At 37.6% G+C, this 21,451-nt stretch overlaps 1 protein-coding gene across 2 annotated transcripts; it reads left to right on the forward strand.

The window, feature by feature from the left end:
• The first annotated feature begins 616 nt into the window (after positions 1–616).
• On the forward strand, positions 617–21,226 carry LOC109096627 (gamma-aminobutyric acid receptor subunit alpha-6-like). 2 transcript variants are annotated; one of them, XM_042747939.1, is made up of 10 exons: positions 617–798; positions 903–1,021; positions 1,247–1,314; positions 1,871–2,091; positions 2,733–2,815; positions 2,901–3,044; positions 3,249–3,401; positions 11,100–11,335; positions 14,406–14,653; positions 18,030–21,226. In XM_042747939.1, exons 1-10 carry the CDS (start codon positions 764–766, stop codon positions 18,037–18,039), a joined length of 1,317 nt encoding a protein of 438 aa, XP_042603873.1. In that variant the 5' UTR covers positions 617–763; the 3' UTR covers positions 18,040–21,226. The 2 variants fall into 2 exon arrangements, with proteins under 2 accessions (XP_042603873.1, XP_042603872.1); XM_042747938.1 differs by lacking the exon at positions 18,030–21,226 and adding an exon at positions 14,880–15,810.
• Positions 21,227–21,451: the final 225 nt, after the last annotated feature.

Raw genomic sequence — 21,451 nt, forward strand, 5'->3', positions numbered from 1 at the left:
AACAAAGCTCAATAATTAATCTGCAAATATTATATAATGCCTAAAAAATTAATTATCTTAATATTACACACTGTAAACCAGGGAGCCATAAAATGTAAACAAGTGCCTAAAACTGTCACAAAAGCTGCTGAAATCTAACCTAGACGCTATTTGAATGTTTTGATATTACATAAGATAAACTGTAAAATGGACTATTTTGTATTTATATGTTGCCTATAAGTTTCATTTAAAACAACGCTCATTAATTGGCAAATATTATGCAATGCCTAAAAAGATCAGTAGTTGCAAATTGAATTATGCATGTAAAGATATATTGGTTAAAGTTTCATGTAATTCTCGGTTTTTGAATGTACATCAACTAATGATCAAAGTTTGAGAGTTTAAACGAATAAAATGGCACACCGACCATAACGCGAACTCAAACAGCAGAACATTTGCGCTTTTCTCCAAATCTTTGGATAATTCCCTCACAACTCTATCGTTCTCTTCTAATCTCTCATAATGCTTTATTCGATCATTGTCAAAGTCCTTTGGTTCCATCTACTCCGCCTCTTTGAAAGAGCTTTAGTTTTCCATCAGAGTGAGTCAGAAGAAGCGCAACCCCACCTAGGAACTCCAGCAAGACTTCACGCATAAAAAAGCTTCGAGATTTACGCACACAAGCCTCGCGACCGCACCAGCTCCTTTCGCACACATACATTATGGGACGTGCAACTAACACTAGTTGACAAGGGTACACTTGGATAGAGAGCGCGCGCAAAGCATGACTTGGATACGCTCATGTTTTTTCCTGTCTTGGTAAGTAGCAAAGTGTTTTTTATCGGATTTTGCGTGCGTGTTTATTTTTCTGCTTTGCTTGTTCGTGTGTGAAAATGGAAATAAAGTTTTGAGTCTGTTTACAGTGTTGGACAGGTGTTTGCAAATCCGCCAACCGAGACGAGGATATATTTGGATAACATTACGCGCGTTTTGGATCGATTATTAGATGGATATGACAACAGACTCCGACCTGGATTTGGAGGTAGGCAAGTGCTTGAATCACTTTACATATTAAAGTCTTACTTTAGAGAGTTGAATCCAATTTTCACAGAAATTAAACGATTATGGACTTTGCGTCTCAGACTTTAAGTTCTTCAACAGAAACTGCCTTATCGCTTTGCAAGTTTAAAATATTTGTTATGAATAAACTAAGTTTTTTTTCCCCCTTTCTTTCTTTTAAACTAAAAAAAAATAAAATAAACTGTAGGTCCTGTCACAGAGGTTAAAACGGACATATTTGTCACCAGCTTTGGTCCTGTTTCTGATGTGGAAATGGTACGTGAGTCAAGCAATTATATATATGATACATGCAAACATAAATCCACCGTAATTGCATGTTTTCTATGCCCACTGCCTCTAGTCATGTCTGCCCTGGCTTCATTATTCTGACATTTGGGCAGGATGTCATTATAGCAGCTTAGGGATTTTAATCTGGTTGACAATCCCTGACAGTGAGGGTCCCGGCTCAGCTTTCTTTCCTCTGTTACACACTACACTATTTTTCTATAATGTCCAAAGCCACCTCGCTTGCCATGTGATCCACTGTGACAATCCGAAAGACAGTATAGATAAGTCCCCGCCAAGATTAGTGGGAAAAAAAGATAAAAAAATACCATTCCAGAGTGAATGTATACCAGCCTCAATCATATACATACCTTGATGACACTTTGCTGATGTGTGCACTCATAAAAAAAAAAAAAAAGTATTGTGGGTTGCTGTTTATATTTCTGATTTTTTCACATGCTCTGCACATGAAAAACTTGGTTTGTGTTGATTTCAAACTGCAGTCACAGAAACTACATCTTATAAAACCCTTATAACCATTTCTCAGGAATACACAATGGATGTGTTTTTTCGGCAAACCTGGATAGACGACCGGCTGAAATTTGAGGGCCCTATTGAGATCCTGCGTCTCAACAACCTAATGGTCAGCAACATTTGGACACCGGACACTTTCTTCCGAAATGGCAAACGTTCTATTTCGCACAACATGACCACTCCCAACAAGCTGTTTCGCATCATGCAGAACGGAACTATTCTGTACACCATGAGGTAACCTGCGTGCCAAAACATTTGCTCTCCAAGTCAAAGATGCACTGCACACTTGCTCTCTAAAATGGCAGTAGAAATTAAACACTTAAAAACACGCATTCTTTCTTAGCAGTTTACAAAAAAATAAAATAAAAAATTAAATACATTGGATTCTATTATACACCATGCACTGGTTAACTGTAAATATGCAATGTGTGCTTAACATTTTTCATGCTGATAACAAAATTTGTAGAAGAAATTGTGTTAAAATCAGTGCAACGTCAAAAATAAAAATCCAGTCATCATTTATTCACATTCATGTTGTTCCAAACCTGTATTTTTTCTTCTGTGGAACACAAAAGATGATATTTTGAAGGATGTTGCAGTTTCTGGTAGCCATAGTATTTTTATTCCATACTATGGAAGTGAATGGCTGCCAGTAACTGTTTGGTTACCAACGTTCTTCAGATATCTTTATTTGTGTTCAACAGGAGAAAGAACTCATACAGGTTTGGAATGACACAAGAGTGGGTAAATGATGACAGAATCCATTTATCTCTTTAATGCAAATGCAAAAGAAGGATTTTTGATGCTCACTGTAGAGTTTAAGAAAATCATCTGATATTTTACATAATTAAATGTGATGCTTTTAATGTTCTCAGGTTAACCATCAATGCTGAGTGTCCCATGCGGCTGATAAATTTTCCAATGGATGGACATTCATGTCCTTTGAAATTTGGCAGCTGTAAGTATGTTTGAAATGGCACATTTTCCCATTGCATGGATTTACTGGTACGACTGACTTCCATTTGGATTTGTGCCTAATATAGATGCCTACCCAATGAGTGAGATTGTTTACACGTGGAAGAAAGGGCCATTATTTTCAGTGGAGGTTCCTCAGGAGAGTTCCAGTCTGCTACAGTATGATCTCATTGGACAGACGGTGTCTAGTGAGAGGCTGAAGTCAAACACAGGTATGAGCTTTGAGACGTATGATTCAGTGGCACCAATTCTTAATGCGAACCTCTTTAAACATTGTCATGATTTCAGTCAGTCTTGAACATATGGGTTGAATATGTGTTGAAATGGGTTTTTGTCTTGAATGTGTTCCTACAGAATCTACGGTTTGTAGTTTAGAATTGCCTATTCCACTAATGTCCCATATCCATCTCTCACAGGTGAATACATAGTCATGACGGTGTACTTCCACCTGCAGAGGAAAATGGGTTTCTTCTTGATCCAGACATACATCCCGTGCATTATGACTGTGATCCTAGCACAGGTCTCCTTCTGGATCGACAAAGAGTCAGTACCAGCCAGAACTGTGTTTGGTAAGCCACTGTATTTTATTTCCTTTTTAATTGTTCATCTGTGGCACTCGTCGTGCATGCACCGATATTCTAATACTAAAGTGCATGGGATTTTACTGTATGCATACAAAATCAAATTTGAAGTGAGACCTTGTATTTTAGACCTAGTGAGATGCAGGATTTTAAGGCACAATAGATCATAGTTTCCTGATGTTAAGGTTATTCTGAAAGGTAGGCAGCAACAATATGTCTTCTAAGATCATTATGACCTTTTTTTGGCCAAGTTTCAATGTTTTCCTCATGCAGAATGCAATCCTAGCATGCATAGCAACAAGCTCAGTGAAAACAATCCAGGCAGTGAACGAAGTCATAGAAATCACTTATAACAGACTAAACAGACTATTTACACTACTGAATCATTTTCCTAAGGCTATTTAGACTGTTTTAGCTATTTGTTCTTCATTCATAGTGAACACACTAACGCTGAACGTTATAAGTTGCCGCTGATGTCGAATATGAGGATGCTGTCTATGTAGGCTGTAGAGTGCAAAGCAGTTCACTAAGTCCTGGAACTGAGCCACAGAAAGCAGAAGGTGTTTGTATTTTAAATACACCAGATTTTAAACAAATGAATCTTTATCGTTACAGTACAATTTAAAGTGAAGAGTTGGGCGTTGCGAGACTGATACTGAAAGTATCGTTTTTATACTCACAAAAATGGTGCCATCATAAATATACATCAAAGTCTTTCTTCATAAACAGAAAAGAAACCAGATGAATTTGCTAAGCAGCCTTTTATAACTTGATGAGATGATACACATTTTCTGTTGCTTTTTTATGTAGATCTCCATTGCTTCATTATCTTAATGCACTCTTCTTGGCAGCTGTTGGCAATGGTCCTAAATCACTTAAAGTGCCTTGGCCCTTCTTCTGTGGTGGTGTAAGATAAAAGCAAACATGCTGAGATCCTCTTCCTTGCCTTCCTCTGTTTGCCCTCATTTACAAACATTTACATTTCTCAGTGGATGCAAATATATATTTTTACTGTTATTTTAACTTTGAATGAACCAGACTGTTCAGGCTCTTAACTTTTACTTTGTCCTCATTGCTTTTTCAGCTGAATAATTTATATGCACGAACGAAGCATCTGTCTTTGTGGTCTCCCGCTTGTGTTTGAATGGGACCATTAGAATGAGCTTATTGGGCAATTAGGAGTGTATCAGTCTATAACCTACAGCCAAAGCTTTTTGTCTTTATGAAAAACACATCAGCATGAAGCAATTAAATCCCTTGCAAGCTGTCATATTCCATTTGTGAAAGATAGTAAAACGTTTTTGGAAACATATTTGAATTTTCTGAGGAAATGTGTCTTGTTTGGAGCACTATATACTCTACAGGAACCTATGCAAAGATTGAGATAATAAAGATGTTTTGTACTGCAGACACCCAAAACTAAACATTCTGTCATAATTTCTTCACCCATTTTTGAACACAAAAGAAGATATTCTGAAGATTGTGCGTAACCAAACACTGGACTGTAGCCATTTACTTCAATAGTACAGAAAACACATTCTTCAAAATATCTTCTTTTGTGTTCGACAGAAGAAAGAGATTCATACAGGTTTGGAACAACACAAAGTTGAGTAAATGATGTCAGAATTTAAATTTTTGGGCGAACTATCTCTTTAAATGGGTTAATTGGGATACGTTCATGTTTTGCTGATAAAGTCACAACTTTAGTATAAAAATGTCTTCGCTCTAAGCGAGGTGTGAGATACACCATGTCAGAGGAGTTGTTTCTGCAAGCAAACACCGCTCATGTGGAGAGGTGAGCAACCTACAGCATGTTTCTCAGTTCTCTCTCAGTTCTGAGGTGAAAGTGTTATTCCTGTGAAAAGAGATGTGAAAGAAAACTTAATACAGTGTAAAAAAGAAACGCAGTGAGAGTTCTAACAAATGACTTGCTTTAGAGAGTAGAGATGAATAGGCAGAGGCACTCACTGTCCATATCCATTGTAGTTACATTCATTACATCACAATCTTCTTCCACTAAAAGCTGAAATAACCCAGAGCATCGGGTTCAGAGATGGAATTGACTGAGGTTAATTTGGACCAAGTTTTTGCCCTTAAAAGCATGATTTTACCCCTAGGAGTTGTGTTTGTGCCTTTGGTTTATACATTTCCATTCATGCTCAGGATCCGTTAAACATGTTCTCTTGTAAATAGGATCTATCTAGATATTAACCTTTGATTTGAAGCTGAAGTTGAATATTCAGTGAGGTTTTTTTGTAATTAGATTGTGGAGATGAAAGCTCAAGTTATATTTATCTGTGAAAGACATCAGTTTGAGGTTGAAAAGAGTGAATGAGCTATGCGGATATTTATATGAGTGTCAGTAATGAGATTAGAGTCAGTCCATTGACCTAATCAAGAGCATTGCTTTTAGACATAAAAATATTTTTATATCCCATCTGAAAGGAATTATACTTTTCTGCATTTCCCAAAAGCATTGCATGGTCATTGGTGCTTGTTTTTTTTTTTTTTTCTGCGATCAGCTTAGGCTAATGATGCTTTTGGGAAACACACATCTCTGTGTATTGGACATCTTTCAGATTCTATTGAACACCTGAGTAAAGAGCTGTGTTTTAGTAAATAAATCAAAAACTTATATATCAAACTTTAACTATGAAAAGAGTAATAATGATCTAGTTCAATTCATTTAACCAGTGCAATTCCCAGTTTTAGTAAATAAATCAAAAACTTATATATCAAAAACATTGGTATTGTGGCGTTGCATAAAAGTACCTCTACTCAAGCCTTTATATTCCAAGTCTTCAGAAGTCTTATGATAGCTTTAAGGAAATAGCTATTCTCTAATGTTGTTATTCAATGATGATGAGGAGGTTGGGAACATCATCACGCTCCCCAAAAAAAAGGCCATCTCTCCAACTGTGATAACTGGCGGGGTATTGTCTCGGTCCCTGGAAAGGTATTTTCTATTGTCCTTATAAATGGCCTCCAACCAGCTGTCGATGCCTGCCTTAGAGATCAACAAGCGGGCTTCTGAAGAGGCAGATCCTGCATTGAGCAGATTTTTGTTCTGCGACAAGTGATCAAACAATCACTGGAATACCAACAACGGATCTCACTGAACTTTATCAAGGCTTTTGATTATAGAATTCCATCTCGATTTGTAGACATCTTTCGCAACCTTTACCAAGGCTCTCGATGTTGTGTACAGATGGAAGAAGGAATAAGTGATTTATTCACGATTGAAACTGGCGTACGACAAGGGTTTGTGCTTTCATTGATGTTATGGCTCCTTGTCATCGACTTCGTCACCCACCACTCCATCGACCGCCTACACATCAGCATACACTGGACAGTTGGTAATCTCTTCCATGCCGATCTTGACTTTGCTGATGATATTGTCATTCTCAGCCTGACTCAAACTGCCCTGAGAGACCTCGCTATGGCCCTAGAAAATCAAGCGGCCAGCGCTGGACTCTGAATTAATTCAAGTCTTTCGCATCGGTTATGTCGACTCGAGAGTACCAATTACAGTCGATGGGAAAAAAGTGGACGAAGTTGCAAACTTCACTTATCTTGGCAGTGTGGCCTAATGGATAGAGAGACGGACTTGTAACCCCAAAAGTTGTGGGTTCAAGTCTCAGGGATTGTAGGTGGGGGGAGTGATTGACCAGAGCTTTCTTTCACCCTCAATACCACGACTGAGGTGAGACCCTTGAGCAAGGCACTGTACCCCCAACTGCTCTTCAGGCACCGCAGCACCGGCTGCCCTCTGCTCCAGGTGTGTGTTCACTACTGTGTGTGTGCACTTGGATGGGTTAAATGCAGAGCACAAATTCCAAGTATGGGTCACCAAACTTGGCCACATGTCACTTCACTTTCACTTTCAGTGTCATCTCCTCAAATGGGGATGCAGAACGAGATGTCATCTGCTGCATCTGCGAAGCATCTGCTGTGTTCCAGTGACTTTGTCCAATCTGGAACTTGCTTTTCCTTCTCTCTGCAGATTAAACCGTGACTCCTGGCTATGATTGTAGTACCGACGGTGACCTATGCATGTGAGACCTTGAAGATGACTGAAACCATTGCTTGAAAGTTGGACATTTTCCACCTCCATTGTTTGCAACGCATCCTTAAGATCACTTACCATGACCATGTCTCAAACATGGAAGTATACAGTCATGTCTACACACAGCCCCTCTCCGCGACAGTCTCCGAACGCCGTTTTCAATTCGCCGGACACGTCTTACGCCTTCCTGACCATCGGAAACTCAAGATGGCAAGATCCTGGCGGCCTGCAAAAGGCAAACGAAAACAAGGATGCCCAAAAATCACAACTGGCAAAGAACTTTATGGAAGATCTGCAAGCAGTCAACATTCCATGAGACGAGGCTGAAGTCACGGCTGCGGATCGAAGCCGATGGAGAACGCTTGTCGTCCTATGCGCCAAACGGCGACAGTGGAATTAAGGTTAAGATAAGGTTATTCACTGAAAATATTCCCCTCTGCTCTCAAATCTCACGTGCAGTTTGAATATGCTCATATTTAGTTGTGACACATCAGTTCTGAGTCACACAAGAAACAATGCAGTTTGGCATCATTACTGTTCAACCTGGCATCACATGCTTCCACCATATTTGAATGTATGCAAGTGTGAATGAGATCTGTGGCTAAGGAAATGATTATCAGTGACACTGTAACACATTATAGTCTTTCCCTCACAAAAAGCTATTGTATGGCATTAAAAGACTTGGAATATGAACTCTATGAACTATTATTCTTTTATGGCACCTTTTGTCATTTAGATCTTGACAACCCTTGTTCATCATTCAGACAATCACACAGGTTTGGATTTACATGAGAGTTAACAAATGATGATTACTGTGAAATATTCCTTTAAGGCCTAGTGTTTATATAAGTTTATTCAGCTCTGACTATAGTGAATTTTATTACTGGGTGCTACAAGCAAACCTGATCTCTGACAGCTCAGCTTCCCATAAGGTCCATTCATAATGGACTCCTCTTTTGTCTCTATAGGGCTCAGTCATCTAGAATCAAGCTTTGTGCTTGCCATAAAATGTTGATGTCTCTATTAAGGCCTGGGTATGTTTCATCATTACTGTCCTCATAGCAGGTACTCCCTCTCCTAAATGTGATCTCTTCTTGAGTGAGAAAACATATCTAATATCTGCTCGACCCATTGAGCATGAGCTGCCCTATACTGTAGATCACCCAGAGCAGGCCAACAAAAACACAGCAGGCCAGTCCTGATGTGGAGAGCTCGGCAGATTGGATCAGCAACACCTTTGCCCTTAAAGTAACAGGTTTTGAGAAGGTGACGCAGAAAGGGTGAAAAACGCAGAGAGACCTGATTTGTTTTACTTATGTGAGATGTGTGTGTGTGTGTGTGTGTGTGTATAAATTAAAGTGACAGCATATGACTTGCTATGTCATAGAGTTTGTTCTCAACAGAAAATAATGGGAGTTGCAACCCAGGCCTCTACCATTTTTTCTCAGTCTGTTATGAAAAGATGTCTTCTAATCATACCCAAATATCACGTTGTTTTCAGTGTTTATACTCCTTTGAGTAAAGTAAACAGCGGAACCACATTCATCTTGTACGTCAGTCTTCATATCTTATGGACAGTTTTTTTCTTGCCCATCTGATATTGAATACAGTTCACTTGAAATTGGAAGGCTTTTCTGGCAGCAATGATTTGAATGAATGAATGAATGAATATTCTTGGGAATGTATGTTTTGTCTCATGTATAATGATTATTTATTATTCAGAAGCCCTAATGGTACTAAACAGGCACCATTTTGAAATAAGCAGCTTATTCCTCACTAATTTATTAATTCATTGCAATGAAATGAATGGCATTGAAAGAAATCAGTAATCTAGACAGTTATCACAAGAGCAATTTTGTTGTGTTACATAATGACAATAAAGTTCTTGACTTGACTATGAGGAAGCAATGTGAAATCGCATTATATGTTTCTGTTGGTTCTGTATGTATAATTTGTATACATACAAAAATATAATGCAAACTAAATATTTATGTGTTGGAGAAAAAATAACTGAAGATATTGGGAATAATATCTAACACAATATTGTTCCAAACATTAAGAAATAATGAACTGAATGAAATATAAAAAGGCCATTCTTGTCTCATAAAATAAAAATCCCTTGTCTTTTGGTTACTGTTCTATAAATATATTTTATTAAATGAATCAACACTTGACAAACTTTAGTGTTGCTTTAGATGTAAAATAAATAATCACAAAGCTTATTAAATAATGTTTTCTTATATATTTTTGGGCAAATCGCTTTGAATCTCAAAGGCTTTTCAGCCCTTACTGAACTAATGCCTATTATTTATCCTGAAGCTATTCCACGGGAGTTCATGCAGAGCTTTGAGTAAATGACCTATTCGATAGAGCCAAGACGCACCAGCGGCCCATTCGTCTCTGTGATCCATTATAAAATGACTGTAATAACAACAACAACAAGAGTACAGGAAAGATGCGAACCAAGAGACAGAACTAAGTCCACCAACATGACATCCATACAAGAACAAGGCCAGACCAGAAACACAAGGGCTGTTTATACAAATGGGGTAATAGATTAATAAATGTGCAAACAATCAGGGAAAACATTTACACAAGGCAAAACTACAAATTAAGAGTCCACATAACAAAACTAGAGCACAGATACACAGAACCACAACCCTTCTCTTGTTGGACTTGAGATATCACAGCAACTAGAAAGATTTCAAACTGTTTTATCTTCTTTATAACCCTGAATTTTCTTTTTTTTTAAATATTTATTTATCCAGTTATTTTTATTCTATTTATATAGTATCCAGATTCTGTGTTTGAATTTTATAATATTGACCGTTTGTATAGTTGCTTTGGAGAAAAAAAAAGAAGAAGAAAGAAAGAAAGAAAAAGAAAGAAAGAAAAATTCCATACCTCACCTTTTGAAATTTACATAACTAAAACTAAAAAGAAAGAAAGAATGCTATAGCTTTCATGCTGCAGCTTTCATAATTACTATTACAAAGTGCAAATGGCAACCAAATGACTAATTGACCTTCATTTGAACTGTAGTAACCTGTACCTTGTGTTGCCTTAGACAGTGTCATTAGTCTGATGAAATGCATTAACAAAATATTTTAAATGCTCCTAGACAATTTTCAGTAACAGTTAAGTTTAGGGACCAGTTCTCACTGTTAACTAGTTGCTTATTTACATGCATATTGGCTGTTCACTAGTACTTATAAAGCACATATCAGTGTCTTATTCTGTGTGAGCATATTTTAGATCCCTTAATCCACTCCATACATACAGTAACAAGTACCTCACTAACTAAAAGTACCTCACTAACTGCATTTATCGAGGCAAAGTCATAGTTAATAATTAGTTAATAGTGTGAACGTATTTTAAATTCTCCAAATATGAGTTAATCATCATTCAAAAGGCTTTTAACGGTTTTGGGTGTCAGTTGTGAATAATAACAATAACAGAATTGGAATTTTTAAATGAATAAATTATCATTCATGTTTAGGTTTGTGTTGAACTGAGGCGAAGTTGAACCTAAGCGACTGAGAACAGAACAGAAATCTTTACCAAGACTTTCTAAGATCAGTCAATCTAACTGTTTTTTTTTGTTCTTGTATTCTTGACAGGCATCACCACAGTACTAACCATGACCACGCTGAGCATTAGCGCTCGTCACTCCTTACCCAAGGTCTCCTATGCCACCGCCATGGACTGGTTCATCGCCGTCTGCTTTGCATTCGTCTTCTCAGCCCTTATCGAGTTCGCTGCTGTCAACTATTTCTCCACCTTGCAGGCCAATAAGGAACTTCGGCGGGTCAGCATGGCCTGTGCTGCGGTCAGAAGTGATGGAGAAGTTGTTACGGTAATTCTTTGTGCCTCCATTCACTCTAGCTTCTCTCTCCCTTTCATGGTTCGCTCTCGTTTTAGCTGATAACAGGCACGCTAGACGAAAGGAGACAGCCAGTGGCCTCCCTAGCCATTTACTGCTGCAGATTATATAATCAGTTCAATATAGCAAAACATCCAAGCGAAAGCATGCCAGGCTCAAAGCGAGGGGATCTATCCTCTGTGTCTCTCATGATTGCTGGAGGCGTTAGACGCAATGCCATCGTACTCTTGCCCGGAGTGAGTAAATTAATGTGTGAAGCCACAGTTCATTCGCGTGTAAAGTTGCAGGCGTAATGACAGAGACTGTGGCTCGGGTTTGTTTAGAATTGTAGGAGTTTAGAAGTGGTTTGCTCAGCTCAACCTTGACTTCATTAAGACTTCCATTGGCTTCTAGGCGGTGTAAAAACAACTCCACAGTAATTGGCTCATGACATGATCGTCACATAGTGTTTTGTACACCAGTGTTATTTGCACTATTACCAGATAATACCTTTTCCATCAGGTTTCCTGAATACTCCCCTATTAATAGGACAAAACAATAGGCTTGTCCCAAACTCATTAATCCATATTTTGTTTCAATAAGCTCTTATTTTGCTGCTTATTAATAGTTAGGGGATCAACCTACAAATGGGATTTTACATTCAGTTGGAGTCAGCCTTTAATCTGGGTATCAATTCTCACTATTCTGTAATTATTAATCCATATTTTGTTTCAATAAGCTCTTATTTTGCTGCTTATTAATAGTTAGTAAGATGGTTGTTAAGTTTAGGTATCAGGTCACATTAATCTATAAAAAATACAAACAATAAGAAAAAAATATGTGCCTATTTTATAAGTATTAATTAACAGCCAATATACTAGTAATATGCATGCTAATAAACAACTAGTGAAAATTGGTCCCTAAACTGAAGTGTTACCTGATTTGGATATTTAAATATCCAAGTTTCTAATTCTTGGACAGGGTTAAATAGGGTAACTTATAGATATCACCATTTACCCAGCTGTTTAATTACAGTACATTAACACAGTTGCTTTGTAGTGTTTTTCTGAAATGGAATGATTGAATATGGAAATGAGGCATTATTTAATTAAATATGCACTAATTTGCACACGTTTCCAGAACAGAAATGTAAAAATTGATAAAGCCAAGTTAAGTGCTATTAAATATTAAATTTCATAATTATTGAATAATTCACTCTATAAATCTAAAGTAATGTCAATAGGCAGAAAAAATAAAAAATAAATAAAAAATTGTGTAAAAAGTGCTATTAAAGTGGATATTTCTGGATTATTGAACCAAATAAAATATGAGAGCTAAAAAGTTTAAATAAGCATGTGACTCTGCAGCACAAAAGCAGTCATAAGTAGCACAGGTATATTTGTTGCAATAGCCAAAAAATACATTGTATGGGTCACAATTATACATTTCTCTTTCATGGTAAAATCATTAGGATGTTAAGTAAAGTTGTATGTTCCATGAAGATATTTTGTCAATTTCCTACCTTAAATATATCAAAACTTAATTTTTGATTAGTAATATGCATTGCTAAGAACTTCATTTGAACAACTTTATGATTTTCTCAATATTCAGGTTTTTTTTTTTTTTGCATCCTCAGATTCCAGATTTTCAAATAGTTGTATCTCAGCCAAATATTGTCTTCCTAACAAAACATACATCAATGGAAAGCTTATTTTTTCATGATGTATAAATCTAAAAAAAAATAAATAATAATAATAATGTACCCTTATGACTGGTTTTGTGGTCCAGGGTCACAAATGATGGCTCTTTTGGAGAACAGTGCACTGGTGCACATTGATCCCAGAGACGGCAAACAAGTGTGAGAGCGTCCCATTGCCTTGGGTATTTAGCCTGAGTTAGGTGCTGCCTGTTGCAGTGTCAAAAATAGCTGCAGTCTTATGGCAGCGTGGGCCAGGTGCTCCCTGGGTGACACAGTGATCTGCAGCTGACACTCACAGCTTGGAAACCTGCTCAGTGATGGAACCGAGTCAAAGCTGCTGCTCCATGCCAAAACTTTCCCCAGCCGGAAAAGGGCTGAGGCGCTGTGAATAAAAGCCATAAATAACCTTGTTCACTTAGAGCAAAGACTAATTAAAGTTCATTTTACAGATCTTATTGTTGCCCACATGCTCTGGATATCATATTTAGCGGTTATGGCCTCTTAATAATGTTGCATTTTTACAAAAAAAAAAATAATAATTGCTATGTTGCATACAACAGTTTAGTAACACTTTAGTTTAGGGACCAATTCTCACTCTTAACTAGTTGTTTATTAGCATGCATATTACTAGCATGTTAGATGTTTACTAGTACTTATAAGGCACAAATGAATGCCTTATTCTGCATGAGAATATTAATCCAAAACTTTACAACTACCTTACTAATAATAAGCAGCAAATAAGGAGTTTATTGAGGCAAAAGTCATAGTTAATAGTTTGTTGATAGTGAGAATTGGACCTTAATATAAAGTGAGACCAACAATTCTTTACAGAGACATTAACTGGTTGTACACGGTGTTAGAGGATACATTAGATCCTAAAACATAACATAACATAACATAAGCTTTAGATCATGGTGTTAGAGGATACATTAGATCCTTGAAATAAATAAATATATGTCCAAAGAATAGCATATTGCATCAAATTAAAATGTATATAAAATTGGAAAATGCATATTTTTAATGTATCCAATATTAAAAACTATCCACTAAAAAACCATCACTAAAGTACATCACTAAACAACCCTCTCTAAAGTGTTCTATTATTATTATTATTACAACAAATTTATCTTTGCAACAAAATCAAAAGAAACACTATCAGGGTGAATATTATTATTTTGGTATTGTATATGTTTGTTTGTATCACTGGAGCAAAAAGGATCACTGTAATAACATTTTCCGTGGTCTGTCATTACACCAGCTGCTCTGTTTCCTTTCAGGTCTGCATTCCAGGCTTAAATGTGAAAAGTGTCACTTTGGTAACTGTTTGCTTGTCCTCGCGTCACAAATGAATCTGTCTGTGTGTAGAATCCTCTGGACCCTGGAGGTGTGCTGAAGAAAAGGCTGAACTCTGTCTCTCAAAGAGATGCTCCTGACAGGTTCTCCAGAGCTCCACAGCCTGGTCTCCATCAGCAAGGCTCCACTGTCCCTGCCATCAACACGCTGACAACTAGTATTATTGACAAATACTCTCGCATCCTTTTTCCGCTGTCCTTCGGGGCCTTCAACCTGGTCTACTGGATTGTCTATCTCACCAAAGACACTATGGAGTCCAGGTAGGAATCTGCTCTGTTGGTTCGCTAGAGCTTGATTTTCATTCTTTTTGAGAATTGTTTTCATAATATTCTAGACATAAATAGTGTAATTGTCTAATTTGGTCATGTCTAAAATGTGAAAGACTTTTGTTCCAAGAAGTTCATTTACATTTGGCTTTTCATTCACAAAATGAACGTGGGTCAGATTTTCTCTGTCCTCATGTCAGCTTTCTCTTCTCAAATCCAGAGGGAAAAAAAGAATGAAAGAGAAAGGCCTCAAAGCCTCCATGAAAGCACTGTCACGGGACAAAGGGAACATATAAGATATCTCCTCTCTCTCAGTATGTCTGACACAGAAACCGAAGTGGGCACTGCCAGCCTGCCGGTGGCTGTTTAATGAATAGTTCATACAGGAGCAGACATTAAGGCTGGCTGGTGTGTACGCACACATGCTGTATGCGGCAGTTTCACAGAAGCTACCTGCGAGTGATAAGCTCTTCGCTTCACTGGAGCGCCTGATGCTTTCCTCATAAATCAAAGGCAATAAATGTCAGCGCAGCCCAAAATCCCCCATTTTCCCATCTTCACACAGGCCTTTGTCATAACTTTGCTGTAATGATCATTCAATTACTGCCCATCTACGATATGTCAGGAAATGTTGGATGTGAGAACCAGAGATCTAGATTTATCATATCTTTATGGGTTCACACTCACATAGCACAGTCTGAGGTACTGTAGTAGATGTTTGTATGTATGTGTTTCTGAATGCATTTGTTACATATGTCTTTCCAGGACATCCAATTGATTGATTGATTGATTTGTATATATTGATATCGTTTAAGTGCTTAGGGTACTTACTCTTGTTTATTTATTTATTTATTTATTTTGGGCGCCATACTAACATGATTTATCTGTAATAAAGCTGGATCTTCCATTAGGACAATGATCCAAAACAAACATCAAAATCAACACAAAAATGGGTCACTGAGCACAAAATGAAGGTTCTGCCATGGCATTTCCAGTCAATCTCCTGGCCTGAGCCCTATAGAAAATGAGTGGAGTAAACTGAAGAGGAGAACAGGGAAGTTTTCCATCTCTACGACGGATTTCCGTCAATTGGAAAAAAGTGAGGGGGAAAGAAACATGTAGCGCATTGCTGTTGTTGTTGTTCTGCTGGCACACCCAAAATCATCCCCGCCACGATGCACTTCCTCAGTGACACAGAGCAGGGCTTGCGGCTATTAATAATAATTATACTCATTCCCACAGGTTCCACGCTTATAACATGATGACAGATAACGGAATGTATCATTTGCACATACTTTTGAGTCTTACTTATTTACTCACGCGCGTGCTCTCTTATAGACAGGCTGCGATAAACAGAGAGTTACAGCTTTTAAAGATTATTAAAGGAGTTTGCAAATATGATATTGATTTAATACAACAGTTAAATAAACAAAGTTAATATTAAGTGGCTTATGTTGTCTGACTATAACACTATTTCTTTATAAACAAAAATAGGGGGAGTCGTGGCCTAATGGTTAGAGAGTCGGACTCCCAATCGAAGGGTTGTGAGTTCGAGTCTCGGGCCGGCAGGAATTGTGGGTGGGGGGAGTGCATGTACAGTTCTCTCTCCACCTTCAATACCACGACTTAGGTGCCCTTGAGCAAGGCATCGAACCCCCAACTGCTCCCCGGGCGCCGCAGCATAAAATGGCTGCCCACTGCTTGTGTGTTCACAGTGTGTGTGTGTGTTCACCTGCTCTGTGTGTGTGCACTTCGGATGGGTTAAATGCAGAGCACTAATTCTGAGTATGGGTCACCATACTTGGCTGAATGTAAACAGCTGAGCCGCTGCGCACTTCCTATTTTGTCAACAAAAATAGTTCCAAATAACAGCTGAGCCGCTGCGCACTTCTAAAGGCAAACACAGCGGTGTTTCATTCATGTATGAAAGTGTGTGTTTAAACAAATATAGTGAGTCAGTGATTCATGGTTACCTATTCATAAAGAATTAGTTCCTGAATGAATCAGCCATTCGAACAAATCATTTGAATGAATGATTCAGTGATAAAATCAGTTTCTTTCCTCCACCTGCTGGCGGATTCAGTTTAATTTTTAACGTATAATTTCAGTTATTTAAATCATTTAATATTTCTATATTCAAAATGTTATATTTAAAACATTAATCTCAACATGAATTCAACTGCACTCATGACACCTCGAGCCTCATTAAACGTCTGAAAATGTACCTACAAGCCACTTTCGTGTTCTGCTGTGCCACCTCTGTTGTCTTATTCTAATTCTTATATTGTTTTAATTAGAAATTTTAAAAAGCTTATAAACATTATTTTTTTTATTTGACATAGATGATGACATACTTTTAATAATAATAAAAAAAAAAATCCATTACAAAATGCCACTGTGAATCACTTTGAGTCAAATATCACCTCATATTAGGAAGGCTAATTTATGATCATATTTTGTTTTTTCTTTAACCCTTGCGAGAAGCACTGACATGCACCTCCGAATGATCTGGAAAGATTTGGTCTCCGATATCTTGCCAGGTGTTCTCCAACCTCATTATAGGAGAAGGCTTAGAGCTGTTATTCTGGCAAATGGCGGTTGCCAAAAAGTATTGAATAAACATATCAGAAAATAGCAGGTCTGTCCATGCTGGTGTCCCTCAGGGATTAATTTTGGGTTCGTTACTTTTTTGTATTTACAAGTGCACAAGTGCAGCTTTTTCATAAATGAACAAGATGAAGATACCAAACAACACACAGGAAAAAATACAACAGCTTAACAAAGATACATTGAGATAGATGTATCTATCTATCCATCCATCCATGCATCTATCATCCACCCAGGATTCTCCCATTGTCACTCTGCTATAACTGCAAAAACCAGGCCTGCTGCAAATAGAATAGAGTCTATATCCAAAACCTGTCAACGCAAATAAGCAAATCTATGGCTATATTCAGAACATAAATAAGAAACCTTCTCAGCCATATATACTGGATAGGCCTTTTGCTTTGTTGATGAACTCTAGACAGTGTGATGTAAAATCAATGTAATGTGGAGAATAAAAGCTGACATTCAATTACATTTGCTAATAGTTGTCAACACAGTCAACTTCAAGCCATGTCAAATGTGAAATGTGGTTAAAAACCATTTTTTATACTGTTAACCTGTTATCTGAGTTAAAATGTTATGTTTATGCATCTGTGATGTGTTGGCAAAGACCGTCATATTTGTTAATCCGTAGCTTCATACATGTGAATCTTTTTATTTACACTTGGTGCTTAAAGTCCCTGCTGTTTCCCCCTTTTTGCTTATCTTCTTTCTCTCTCTCTCTCTCTCTCTCTCTCTCTCTCTCTCTCTCTCTCTCTTTCAGGGAAGTGTGAGCCCTGTTAGAAATCACAGAAAAGTGGGATGAAGACATGGCCATCTAATAAACTGGTGAATACATAGATGGATGGATGGACGGAAGGATGGATGAGAGACACATTCAGGGTCTGCTGCTGAAGATGTAACTGTGATTGTGCTGAGAGGGGACAATTTTGACTCTCCTTCACCTCTGCCCCCTCCCTTTCTTCAGCCCAATAGCATGTATTGACCTCTCATCGCTCTGGCATGAAACTCTCCGACTGCAGAATGGTTTCCTCCTCCCTAAAGACAGTCAAGGTGCAATGGCACTTGTGGCACTCTTGTTTTGACACTGTCACATAATTACACACTCAACATCCTCCCTTCACACACACACACACACACATACAAAAAAAACTCTGCAGACACACAATAATGTGCAGGTGTGGCTTTCTGGCAAATGCAAGCCTTACAGCAGCCATAGGGGCTTTCGCACTGGAGGAACCTATTCATAGTTCCTATTGGTGGAAGTGGTGTTGTCACACAGTGCGTGAACACAATGACCAATCAGCACTGTTTAACAATCTGCTCCACAGCTCAAAATTTCAGTATAGAATGGTATCTCGGTCGGTACTTTTGACAAGGTGGAAGTTCCCGCTTTTTGGTGTTTTCTCACCGCAGGAACTAGAAACATATAGGAACTCCGTTTGGAGGAACTAAATTAGCTCCTACTTTAGAGTAGGGTTTAAAACAGTTCTATAGGGACTGTCAATGACATAAGTGTACGCTGATTGGCAAACGCATACGAAACACCGGCTATCTGGCATGTTTAAAAAGCCATGTAAAAATATTTACTTCAAGAACATGTAAACCAGCAATAACAGCATTTACCTGTTGTCTGCAGTGTTGTGTTCTTTTCTCAGTCTCAATTATACACAACACTGCAAGAGATTTAGTCAGACTTTAATTCTCTTTCAATCGCATAAATTGTGTTTTTACATTCCATCTCCGTTATAACAAAACCCATGACACACAACAAAAACAGCTCCGATCACGGCGTCCTCCATTCACTGTTTGTTGATGTTTGTAAATGCAGCTCACAAAGACGTCGCAGTCGACTGCTTCAAAGGCTGCGAATGCAACCAGCAAAACGGCCCGAGGAGGAAATTGGTTCTCTAAGAACTATCATTCTGGCTAGTTCCTAGAACTGAGTCCCTTGAACTACGCGGTGCGAAAGCCCCTCATGTTACTTTAACCCTGAAAAGAAGCAACAAGCAATGCAAAACTGAATTAAGGCCAGTCTTTGCTATAACAACTTGAGTTGATTTTTGAAGGCTGTCATACAGGTGTGTAACAATCTACAAGAACAAAAAAAAATGTGTATCTGTTGGTAAAGAACTCACTGACAAGTGATTGAATTGATGCATTATTATCAATGAAACATAATGAAGGATGCATTTTTTTTTTTTCATTATTATTTTCATAGGTTACACCTATGGTGGTGTAGGTCTTGTAAATGGCTCATATTCTTTGGCCCTTGTGACAATCATTAAATATAACAGATTCTCCAGTGTGCTGAGACATGCATGATGGTTATAAGGTACACAATGGATTTTAATTTCCAATATGGTACTTTTTGGAATTTAGCAAGTACTGGGGAAGGTGTCCATTTTGTCAATCCGTGTTTAGGGGAATTTTAATTTGCACTATATTTTAAAGTACATGCATTTAGTGTACAATTTACTTACACAGCAAAGTACTGAATAAAATAAGGTAACTACAAGTTTAGGTTTAGTTTACCGTTAGTACCTAGTTATTACATAGTTATTAAAATTACTATAATAATTGGGTCACACTTTGTTTTAAGGTGTGCTTGTTACAATGTAATTGTACATTTAAGTACTGAGGAATATTAGTTAACTACATGTGCTTACTATGTGGTTATGGGATTAAGGTTTGACTTAGGGTTACTTGCATTATGCATAATTTATTTTTATTTTAATAGTATGTGTATGCACATGCATAACAGGACTGTAAGATAAAGTGCTGGATTTTCTTCTTGGCACACTGAATAATTTTGCACCTGCAATTTGTTCACACAGACATTTATCTTGATTGTTTACAAATCCTGCAAATTGACAGTCAAGCTGATGTGACATCTCTGCACGCGGACATTTATAGTTGCGGTTTATTTTCAGAGTTAAGACACTTTATTTATTGTGGCGGTTCTATTATTTGGTCCACTTCCTCTACACATCTGCAAACAGTTCTAGTCTTTCCAGACACTGGAGTCCACCTGGGGCAAAGAATGCATGCTATCTTCAGACAGTAGCTGTTTTGTTGAATCATTTTGTCCCACTCTTTTTGCTTCATTGAACTGATGGGGGTCTTTCAGGAGAGAGTTATTTTAGAACTCTCTCCTCTTTTAGACAAAAGCAGCCCTCCTGGGAAAAAAAAAAAAAAAAAACTATGTGTATGTACAGTATGCACTGACTTATTTACACACAGACACACTCTCTGTCCTACAGATATGCCCTTTTCAAAAGTGCATCTACAGAACCAGTGCTACTGTGCTTTTTGCCATTGATAAACTGTTCTTCTTATATAAGGTGCTATTATAATTGAAGATGATTTATTTGTTGGGCTCCGTCAAAGTATATTATAAAATGTGTATTTAAATACTTCACCATCCAAGCCTCCTTTGGCAGAAACCTTCCTGGCAACAGTCCACCTGCTGTGAAACATGTTCATTTATGTATGTTATATGTATCTCATTTTGATTTTGATTTATAAATGGGCTTGAAATGATGTTCAGTTCTCAGCTTATTATCAGGTATATTGACCGCCTTCTTTGCATTTTAATACTCAAGTATATTATCACTTAATAATAAACTTCTTCATAAGAGCAAACTAATCCAGTTCACAAACAGTTATGAAATTTCCAGTTTAGACAAGTCAATGCCAATAATATGAAGGTTCATCATCTGGGGTTAACTGGGTCCTGCGACGATGGGAATCCACCCATTAAAAACTGTCCCTGGCCAAATGCATGCAATTTAATGTGCTGTACATACATGTGTAACTATGAGTTATTTATTATATGCATAAGCATACTGTTTGATTGTTTCTGTTTTTGTTTTTTTGGACTACATGGCCTCTCATGCACACACTGTACACGGATTGACAGGTTCTCTGACCTGCTAATCTTAGACATTATGCAGATTTGTGTAAAACATTGGTTTTGAGGCAGCATGTGTGTGTGTGTGTGTGTGTGTGTGTGTGTTTTTTTTTTTTTTTTTTGTCAAGTGTGTGTGTGTGTGTGAGAGAGAGAGAGAGAGAGATCTGCATCTGCTTTATGTCACCATAAAGCAGATGCAGAGATAACATGTTAAAAGCACAATATCATATATATACGAATATCTCCATAACATACAATGATATAAATGTCTC

Source organism: Cyprinus carpio, chromosome B21 (assembly GCF_018340385.1).
Source record: "Cyprinus carpio isolate SPL01 chromosome B21, ASM1834038v1, whole genome shotgun sequence".
NCBI classification, from domain to species: Eukaryota; Metazoa; Chordata; class Actinopteri; order Cypriniformes; family Cyprinidae; genus Cyprinus; species Cyprinus carpio.

Excerpts from the sequence above, each read along its gene's own strand:
- LOC109096627 (XM_042747938.1), top strand. The coding sequence starts at position 764 with ATGACTTGGATACGCTCATGTTTTTTCCTGTCTTG. Across the intron at positions 799-902 it reads TCATGTTTTTTCCTGTCTTG|TGTTGGACAGGTGTTTGCAA; the intron begins GTAAGTAGCAAA and ends GTCTGTTTACAG. Across the intron at positions 11,336-14,405 it reads GTGATGGAGAAGTTGTTACG|AATCCTCTGGACCCTGGAGG; the intron begins GTAATTCTTTGT and ends GTCTGTGTGTAG.